Here is an 11,329-nt window from a genome sequence, read left to right on the forward strand (position 1 = left end):
CAATGTAAAATGATATTCAAACTATTCATAACAATTCCTGTGTGTCATTTAATACTTAGCAAAGTGTTATGAACTTTAAAACAATCCAATTGACCACTCTCTTAAAGAATTTTCCAGCTGAAAGATGAATTGATCTAATATTAATTTTAACATACAATTCATCAATAGACAATATTATAATATATGCTAATATTGCAGAACAGCTGCATTATAATTTTAAATTAATAATTTAATAATAATAATTCACACACTATGAAAATAAATGTTGATTGGGGTGGTCATGTTGAAAATTTATTTAACCTCTTTCAGAATTATTACAATAGATCATGACCACTACAGCAAACTATGTATCATGATTATTTGCTGGAGTATTCTTTCAAGACAGCTCTCAAAACTCCTACAGCAAAACGAACATCTTCCTCAGTGACACACATTGGAGGTTTAATACGCAAAGTCTAGCAATGAAATATACCAGTATTAGGTACTTTATTGATAAAGATCTAACATACAGTGCCATAAAGTCCACCTTTACCAATAAGAACACCATGGTTCTTGCAGTTCTCCCATATCTCTGTTACTTCAGCAGCTGGAAGAGGTTCTTTAGTTTCCTGTATAGAGATAAAGGATGCACAAATGAATGGATAGATAGTTAGAAATGGAAGGATGACGGTCATTTCCGACCTTGTTCTTTACTAACTCCAGTCCGATCATTAGTCCTTTTCCTCGGATATCACCAACAACTTCAAACTCATCTCGTAACTTCATCAACTCACTAAGGAGCAAAGTACCAACATGATTACAATTTGCCTGCAGTTTCTCTTCATCAATAACCTAATTATAATAATTATTAAAATTAAATATAATGAATTATATTAATTATTACTTACATCTAATACAGCTGAACCAATTGCACAAGCCATAGGATTACCGCCAAATGTATTAAAATGCAATGCTTGAGTCATACTCTGAGCAATAGCTATAATAATTATTAGTTAATAAAGTCAATTGTTAATCTATTGATTACCGGGGTAGTAACCACGGCAGCCATAGGAAAACCATTACCAATACCTTTAGCCATTGTCACTGCAAGAAAGAAAGAAAAAAAAGAGAAAAAAATTAAAAAATGAGAAGAAGAAAGTGAATTAAATAAGCAAAATAAACAATAGATAGACAAATGGATGGATGGACAGACTGATAAATGAACAGACCTATATCTGGTACAACATCTTGTGTTTCAAATCCCCAATAGTGTGTACCTAGTCGACCAAAACCACATTGAACCTAGTACAAAAAGTACCTAAATTATCAATTGTTTCCATTATTGGATCAATTTCAAACAACAACATTAATGTAGTCAAGGTAAGAAGTTAAAATCCACTGACACTATGAGATCCTACCTCATCAGAGATACACACTCCGCCCCTCTCTCTGATAAGTTCATAAGCTCGCTTCAAAAATCCTTTAGGTAAATGAACAGCTCCACCTACTCCCTGTAAAAAATGGAGGACTATTATTAAGCAATAATTAGGTTGCATGTAGTACATATGATAATATATTATAATACCTGTATTGTTTCAGCTAAGAATCCTGCCACTTTCTTTGGACAACAATGTTTCAAAAGATCTTCTAGCTGGTCAGCATACATCAAAGATGCTTCACATTGTCCTGGATAGACAACATAAGTATGTGCCGACAATTCAAGACTATAAATAGGATACCTTTAGCACAATTGCAAGGACGCTGAGTCTGAGCAATACTGTCTCGACAATTGGCTCCCCCCCAAGGGCCACGAAAGACATCTGGGTTGATACTCTATATCATAATTTACTGATGTTGATAGTGGTAATGCCAATGAGTGGTTTAACTCACAGCATGGATACCGAGGTGACGATGTAATGGATACTTCCATGTACCAATATTTGTCATCTCCATAGCAAATGGAGAACCTCCATGATAACTATTTCTATAAAAGATTATTCAACCAAATGATGGATGGCTTGTGCAAATTAGAGATGGATGGATGGATAGATGAATAGACAGATTCAACAGTAGATTAAATGGATGGATGAATGAAATGATAGATTGATAAAGAGGCTATACTGACCTTAGCGTTACAATATCATGAGCACCAGTATGTAATTTGGCCATAATAACAGCTAAATCATTAGCCTCAGATCCACTGTTAGTGAAATAAACAACCTAGTATGGGTATGAGGAGAGCGGTATAGGTATGAGACTTAGTATTGAGTACCTTAAGATCTCCGGGTAATTTTGATGTGAGCTGTTCAGCAAATTCATGTATTGTGGGATGGAGATATATATTAGTGGTGTGCCATAATGTCTCTAATTGTCTCTGGGCTACTTCCACCAGCTTACTTTAAAAAGAATTAAAAATTATAAGTATGAAATATCTCTGTTCATTTGTCTGTCATCTGTCTGTCATTCATTTATCTATATAGACTATCTGTCCATCTGTCTGTCTGTCATTCATCTATCTTTATACACATCAATCTGTTATCCATCCATCCATTCATTCATTACTAACGGGTGACAATGTCCTACGCTAACAGTCACAATTCCAGCAAACAAATCAAGATATCGTTTACCAGTATGATCAAAGAGCCATTGTTTATAACCCTATTATGAGTATATACATTAAAGATACTATATTTAGCTTAATTGATGCTATTATTACATCATTAAGGTTACTATATTTAGAATTACTTGATGTATAAGAACTGGTTTAGTATAATATGTTAATAAAGCTGGAGTGAGGTGCTTTTTTCTAATAGCAAGAGTATCGTCATAAGACCGACCCTGTATTGATGGATAAATAAAATGATAAATTAATTGAATGGATAGATAAATAAAATAATGGACAATAACATGGATGTACTGATGGATGAATACATAATAGAAGGTTGAACAATGGATCAATGGTTGGTACTAAATGGATTTACTTTTGGTGTTAAATAGATTTTTTATATTTCCTTACTGTGTATTGTTTAGGTATAAAGTCGCAATGAGGCATGGAAGGGAGAGAGATGTCATTCTCCAGTGCAGATGGTGAGACTAGCAAACAGTATAATTTTTAAGTGTATTAAGAGTTAACGGCTTACCCACTGGAGTTGTGGAAGACCATTTGCTACATGCTATGATGCTATTCCATTTGAAAATGCGTCCCTTTGTTTTTGAGAAGGAAGACAGTAGACCTTTGATTGCCATGCTGGAGATGCTTGAGCCACCCCTACTTAGAGGTGTGGCTGTCTGCAAAATGGCTGATGAGAATGAAGAGAGTGTCAATCCTTTCTCATTTAAAGCGTTTGTGAGCAAAAGAGAACATGGAAAAGATGACAGCAAGAAAAAAGATGGCCCTAAGAAAAAGAAAAGTACCACCAGTAAAGCTGGAAAATCTGTTACTGATAGCGACACTACTCCATTCCCAGAGGTAGCCTCAGGAGGTGATTGAAGCTCTCTACGTAACTATAATATGTATATCATAGGATAGGTCACATGATTAAATGGATAATGGAATGTGTAGATACATGTACATATACACTAGATTGTTGTAATGGGTATACTCACCCACTCTCTTAAATGTGTTTACAATCTCATTACCACATTACATATGTACATGTAATTATTAAGTACTAATAGACATGTACATGTACACATAGCTAGTATTTGGTGTACCATGACAATTTCCCTTGCATACTTATTCTGCAATGAGGAAGCTGTGCTGTCCTCAATGCAGAGGACATGTTGAATAGCACACTAGAGTACTAGTATGGGACTAGAACAAGTGTCAAGTATATCTTTAGTCAGAGTGTTCTTTTTATAAGAGGTTTAACATGTCTTTAGATAATCCTTTCTCGTTAAAAATTTTGTGAAGACAAAATCAAAGACTCAACAAGAACATAGCCATCATAAAGATTCTAACAGCTCATTTAGTAGTGACGAGGGGGAGAATGTCCCCTTACCACCACCAACATTACTAGACCCTCTACCACAACTTCCACAATCACTTCCTGTATCAGACCCTATAACTCAAGACTTATTTTCTAGTGACAGTGACAATGAGTTATCGGACCCCTTAAAAGGGGGTCTACCCCAACCTGTTCCCATATTAATATCAGACCCCTTGACTGAACCCACAGTGGAAATTAAAAATAGTGATGAAAGTGATGAAGAAGGCAGTCCCTTTGAAATGAATCCATTTCCAAATGTTGCAGTATTGGCACCTGATGAATCACAACACCAGCTGTTGAGTGAATTGAAGAAGGTGGATTGATAAATGAATTGATGGACGAATGGATGGATTGATGGACGAATGGATGAATTGATGGATGAATGGATGGATTGATGGACGAATTGATGGATTGATGGATGAATGGATACATTGTAATAGGTAAAGACAGAAAATGAAATGTTAAAAAAAAAATTAAGCAATTATGAAGAAGAGTTAAAAATAGAAAGGAACAAGTATGTTAATATCACTTACCCAAAACAATTGTTTATTTTCCATTGGTCTGTCTGTCTGTCTGTCATTATCACTAATAGATCCAGTTTGCTAAAGGAAGAGATGAAAGTTTTAAAAGAAAAGGAAGACAAGGAGACAAAAGCTTTAGAAAATTTAGTGCAAAAAGTAGAGAAGAACTTAGAAACAGCAACAGTCAGTACAATATAAAATGTATTAACTTTAATATTCTTATAGCAAAGAGCAGCAGCTGCTGAAACAACCATTGCAAAATTAAAATCAGAGATACAAACTTTGCAGGTTAGATGACTTAAGTGTGAGACACATATCTAATAGTGTATTGAGGTAGTTTTTAAAAAAGAAAACCATTCGTTGAAATTGAACAAGTATTAAATTTGATTAAAAGCTTAAACTCTCTATAATTGAGGACACTTGTTCAAGTCCCATACTAATACTTTAGTGTATTATACAACCTCTATATTGAGGACACTTGTTCTAGTCCCATACTAATACTTTAGTGTATTATACAACCTCTATATTGAGGACACTTGTTCTAGTCCCATACTAATACTTTAGTGTATTATACAACCTCTATATTGAGGACACTTGTTCTAGTCCCATACTAATACTTTAGTGTATTATACAACCTCTATATTGAGGACACTTGTTCTAGTCCCATACTAATACTTTAGTGTATTATACAACCTCTATATTGAGGACACTTGTTCTAGTCCCATACTAATACTTTAGTGTATTATACAACCTCTATAATTGAGGGACACTTGTTCTAGTCCCATACTAATACTTTAGTGTATTATACAACCTCTATATTGAGGACACTTGTTCTAGTCCCATACTAATACTTTAGTGTATTATACAACCTCTATATTGAGGACACTTGTTCTAGTCCCATACTAATACTTTAGTGTATTATACAACCTCTATATTGAGGACACTTGTTCTAGTCCCATACTAATACTTTAGTGTATTATACAACCTCTATATTGAGGACACTTGTTCTAGTCCCATACTAATACTTTAGTGTATTATACAACCTCTATATTGAGGACACTTGTTCTAGTCCCATACTAATACTTTAGTGTATTATACAACCTCTATAATTGAGGACACTTGTTCTAGTCCCATACTAATACTTTAGTGTATTATACAACCTCTATATTGAGGACACTTGTTCTAGTCCCATACTAATACTTTAGTGTATTATACAACCTCTATAATTGAGGACACTTGTTCTAGTCCCATACTAATACTTTAGTGTATTATACAACCTCTATATTGAGGACACTTGTTCTAGTCCCATACTACTACTTTAGTGTATTATACAACCTCTATATTGAGGACACCTCTATGCTAAGGACAATTTTCAAGTTTACATAAGCCCTCATTATAGAGAAGTTTCATTGTTTGTTTTTAATAAAAAGTAAGACAGAGGTTTTCAATGCATGACCATGTTATGACACATTGTTTTCCCATTGGTAAAGGTGTTGATCAAATTGGTTTAGTTCTTGAAAATAATTAAGGTGATGATAACTCATCAGTTTACGATATATTACGTTGTGAATTTAGAAAACAATTATTATTATTAAAAAAATTGTTAACAACTTCTGAAGAATTGTTAAATAACAAGTACCTTTCATCTATCCATCATATATCCATCTGTTCATTCATTTATCTGCTCATAGATGCAATTAGCTAAGCCAATCCTCAAGCTATTCATAAAAGCTATGAAGACCTTGTAACAGGTGTTAGAGAGAAAGCTAACTATGCTTCACAGCAACTTCGAACTGCAGCACAAAGAGCAGACTTACAGATTAAGTTAGTAGATCTAGAGAGAGAAAGAGAGATAGAGAGAAGAGAGAGAGAGAGAGAGAGAGAGAGAGAGAGAGAGAGAGAGAGAGAGAGAGAGAGAGAGAGGTGTAATTAATTCTCAACTTTTTAGAGAATTATGTCAGGGAGTAGAATCATTGAAGATAGTATCAGAACTTCTAGAAAATATTGACAGTATTTATGAAGTAAGACATTAAAAGAGGAAGTTCTTTTTTAATTATAACTAATTTTTTGTATGTTTCATAATTTTTGCAAGTTATTACATTATTAAAAGTTATTACGTTATTAAAGTTATTAAAGTTATTACATTATTAAAAGTTATCAATAATTGTATTATAATTATTTTTACAAAATTAATCAAAAAAAATGAAAAAAAATTAACATTATTTTAGTTTGGATGTTTTATTTAGTTAGTTTTTAATGATTAGGGTTTAGTGTCTCCTTAATACAATACACATTATCTAGTGTGAACTGAAGGAGCTCATGTAACTCATACATGTTATAATATTGATCAGAGAATGATGTACAATTGGAACAACGCGCAGGTTTGGTCTATGGAGGGAGGGAGAGAGAGAGAGAGTTTCAACTTAAGCCACAGAGTACAAAATGGTACATGTACTGTTAAAGTTAATTTTTTTAAAGCACAAGAAACTTACAGAGTCATATTGTCCAGGTGCAATAAGACCAGATGCATCATCACCAGATGAATCACTAAACTGCAGATGTGAGATAATATAGGAGAAAGTGTACAGTTATCACTTACTGTATTTTGAAGAGAGTTGATTACAACTTTTACCTTCTCTTTACAAGAATTAAAATATAATAGCAATAAAATGTCACTGTTATTAATACTGTTCTCATAATTGATAACATTTAACAATACTGGCCACATCTCCTGAAGATGATCTAGATCTTTACGAAGATGCTGCAAAGCAGAAGTAAGTTCCTGCAAAATAGACATGTTTATAGCATAACATAGATAATGAATAGTTTGCGTAATAGAAATACAAACTAAGGATTTCAAATTACACCAACAATCCATCACTGTTTGCAACATTATTAACAAGAATAAGAAAAAAAATTCTACTTACATTAATTTTACAATTGTCATGAGGTTTCAACACACAATTAACAAGTGGAACCTTGGTGTAATATTGCCGCCAAATCTTAGGGTCAACTGCATCATGAAAAAAATCACAATATTACTAGCTGTGCAATAATATTTGCATACACTCACTATTCTATCTTTAACATTCAGACAAGAATCTCTAGCATGAACAACTTTGTCATAGAGCTGAAGGGCTTCATTGAATGTTAACAGTGATGGCTCTGGATCAACAATACTAACAGGGTCGAGTGGAATGATAAAAATTGGACTGGCTATAGAGTAGTTGAAGCACAAGATGGCCACAACAAAGAAGGTATATTCCATTACTAGTTATAGATCGGTTCGTTTGGTTAACTTGATAATTACTTCACTTTAAGTTTGTTGTGATTCTGAACCAAGAAGCAGTAATCTTTTATAGTATGCTGATGAATCTGTGCAAGATAATCCCATTTCCACTTAGTTCTAATATATTATCCCTAAAAAGATATAATTCAATACACTGCAATATACACTTACACAATAGACAATGTCTTTGCAACTCTGGCCCAAATTAACTGCTTATTTAACTGTCCCAGGATCTCCCATCTCCGAGGGAGGTCAGAACAGGAACAAAGTGAATATAGTTTTGGAAAGGAGCATAATATAAGCTATGCAAATTATATTGACATACCTCACACTTTCCTGGTACACAAACTGCAAGTACTATAGTTATCATAGCAGTCCACATTTAATATACATATACAGGATGTCGTTTATGTTACCGCAATATCTAATTTGTAGGGTACAATTGGTGAATACCCCTTTAGTAAAAAAGTCCCCCTATTATTTCCCTATAAATCCCATGGACTTTTTTTAAGTTGCTATTTGATGTGTTGTAAGCATGTATGTATTTAATAATTATATTTAATTTAAATGGCTATTTTTTAGAAAGAAAGATGATATAATAAATTAAGTATTAATTAGTCAATTGATTCACCAATGCATGTATCCATGGTGATGATTAAACATGTACAGCCAAAATACAAAGTCTGCACACACACACACTAAAGTATAATATAATAAGTGTTTTTTTTAATATAGAGATGTATTAGCAGCAATATTGCTATAGTTAATTTGTACATACCAGTATGCTACAACAATATATACCAGATGAACGCACAGTATGTGTTGCAAGCAAATCTTGTGTACACTGTCACCAATAGTCACCATTACTTTTCACAAACCTCTATAAGATACCATGACAACTTCTACCGGTAGTATCTGTGAAAAACAGAGAAATGTCACTTGTTTTTACCAGGCGCAAAGCGAACACTTTCGTTTATTTACTTACATGTAGACACGAGCTCTCTGTAAGATACAATTGCTGTGGTACATTAAGAGATGTCGTACATTGGATAAAGATGGTAATGTTTTACAACCAGTAACAATCCTATTGAGAAATTGGTTTAATAGTTCATAGTTAGGTGTGTGTGAGATAAGGCAAAATACACAGGAAAGAGTTTGTTTAGTGAACAAATACAGTTATAGTGTGGATGGTATTGCCATGTAAATGTTCAGTGAATTGATATATAAACTATAAACAACAAGAATATTGAGGTATCTAGTAATGTTTACTTATTGTAATTCAAATAGAACTTATCAGGCAACGTTAATTGTAGGTACCTTGATTAATTAGTTGCGTGGGTGTTTACACTCGAAGTGCAAAGAAAATTTCTTACAGATGGAGAGACCTGCTAGCAGACAATTAGCCGGTGTGAAGCACCAGATATACCACCCTCAGCTTCCCACTTTGCGAAGGATGGATATGGATACCAATATACATCGATTGTCTACAGAACATTCTCGTCATACAACACTTTGCTCCAGAGGTGACTAGTTCTCCACGTCAATTGTGATCTATTAATAATTTAACTAACTTTCTTATTATTATTTCATTGTCTTTCCTGTATCTAAATTATTTACAGATCAATTTATCAAAGCACGTACTATGCTACATGTCCGAAAACCCATTGTTCATTGTCAGGTACGTGGTACAATTCAAGTAATATAATATAGCCTGTCGTCCGATATCCTTCAGAAGGAAGTCCTTAGATTATTAATGTTTAATATTTAGGGGGTGGGAAAGTTTATACAAAGCAAAGTGTATACTTTCTGTCAGACTGCTCATGACTAGCAATAGTCTCATACCCAAACCTACAATGTTGTAGATCTGGGTATGAGACTACATTAGCAACTGCTAATAAAATGAAACAATTGTTATTTTCGAATAATATTGATGTAATAACGTTGTAGTCAAAATTTGAAAAGAGAGAGATAACTACATGTTTACATTATTTAAAATAATATCTTAATAACAAATGACACTCCTATATATATTATAAAAAGAACTATTAAATCATTAATCATTGTAATTTAAAGTTCCACTATTAACAATGTACACTATTATTATATACCATAGCATCAGCTGGTTTGTATATATAGTAATCTTATATGGAATGTTTTAATAAATTCATTATAAACTCTGCTATGTCAATGAATATTATTAACAATTGTTTTGTATTATTTACAATTCATTGACTAATTTTATTCACAAATATAAACAAAATATTATCTCATGGACAACCATCCATCCATCCATCAATTTATCATTAATTCATCTATTCATCCATCTATTCATCCATCCATTGACCCAACCATCCATCCATCCAGACTGTTACTGATAATGACACTAAAACAAGAGAGTTGTTCAGTATCAGCCATTATCTAAAAGGTAAGCCACACCCACCACATGGCGGTACTATATTAAACACATGTACTGATGTACTAATACTACAGCTGCCATATTGATGAATGGAACAAAATAGTAAATCTACTAAAAGACTAAAAATCAACACACATCATCAAGTATAGACGGTAAGGGATAACTCCTAGTATAATTGAGTTAATTATCCTTATATTTTACGAGGAACTTTAGCATTAATTAATTCTTCTAATTTTATTAGATACTCAAAAGCCGACCCAATTCTCTGGACTGTTCATGAGAAGGAAACATCCAGAAATAACTGCTTCTTGGCAGGTAATGATAGACATAGATGACTAACTAATGAATAGATTAGAGGCAAATAAATGATAATTTGATGGACAGATCTAGATGGATGACTTAAGACTGAGCATATTATAATGATATATATTAATATAGCATGCTTTGACAGTGAAGAATCCTAGACAAGATAGGAGACAAAATCGTCCACAGACTGCAACTAAAACCTATACCAGCGACCATGTAGTAAGTATTCTTAGTTCATTGTATTAGTATATATTATTACCTTTCTCTCTCTCTCTCTCATTCCACATACAGTAGCAGATATAGAGCCACTTCCAGGTAAGATAACAGTTAGTCCATATTTTTGGAAATGTGTATTATGACAGGAAGTAACACAATTTCACTTTTAGTTCTTAATTCTTATTTCTACACTTTCTCTACAGACCCTACTCTGCCTATCCTTGGTACTAATGTAGACTCTTCCTGTTGTAACTTACTCCCAAAGACTCATTTGTAACTCATATATCATATCTATTGTCTGTCTAATGTCTGTCAATTGTTGTATTTAGCTACAGTTATGTCTCTAGAGCTGAACATTTGTTTCTACTTTTTAAATGACATGTACACTTTTCTGTCCAAACTGTTTGACAGCTGCCACAATGATTCCTCATTAAGGCTCATTTGTTTCTAAAAAAACTAAAATGTTATCTAACAGCAATCTACATGTCATGTAATGATGATGTCATTATTATCAAATAATATATGTTGAAGCAAAATATCCTTTTATAACTACTTATAATTAAGCAATCATTTCCTAAAAATATACAACCTGATAATATTGCTGATCTGATGT

General features: G+C 33.1%; 1 protein-coding gene across 1 annotated transcript; it reads right to left on the minus strand.

Moving 5' to 3' along the window:
• Positions 1-356: 356 nt before the first annotated feature.
• LOC121390899 (alanine--glyoxylate aminotransferase 2, mitochondrial-like) lies at positions 357-3,225 on the minus strand. Its single transcript, XM_041522762.1, has 15 exons — positions 3,124-3,225; positions 2,725-2,817; positions 2,546-2,637; positions 2,252-2,375; positions 2,105-2,199; positions 1,870-1,963; positions 1,719-1,812; positions 1,565-1,665; positions 1,398-1,490; positions 1,209-1,281; positions 1,025-1,083; positions 888-965; positions 682-831; positions 510-608; positions 357-455 (listed from the first exon to the last, which is right to left on the minus strand). The coding sequence occupies exons 1-15, from the start codon at positions 3,223-3,225 to the stop codon at positions 357-359; spliced, it is 1,446 nt and encodes a 481-aa protein (XP_041378696.1).
• Positions 3,226-11,329: the final 8,104 nt, after the last annotated feature.

Source organism: Gigantopelta aegis, unplaced genomic scaffold (genome assembly GCF_016097555.1).
Source record: "Gigantopelta aegis isolate Gae_Host unplaced genomic scaffold, Gae_host_genome ctg1056_pilon_pilon, whole genome shotgun sequence".
In the NCBI taxonomy this organism is placed as follows: Eukaryota; Metazoa; Mollusca; class Gastropoda; order Neomphalida; family Peltospiridae; genus Gigantopelta; species Gigantopelta aegis.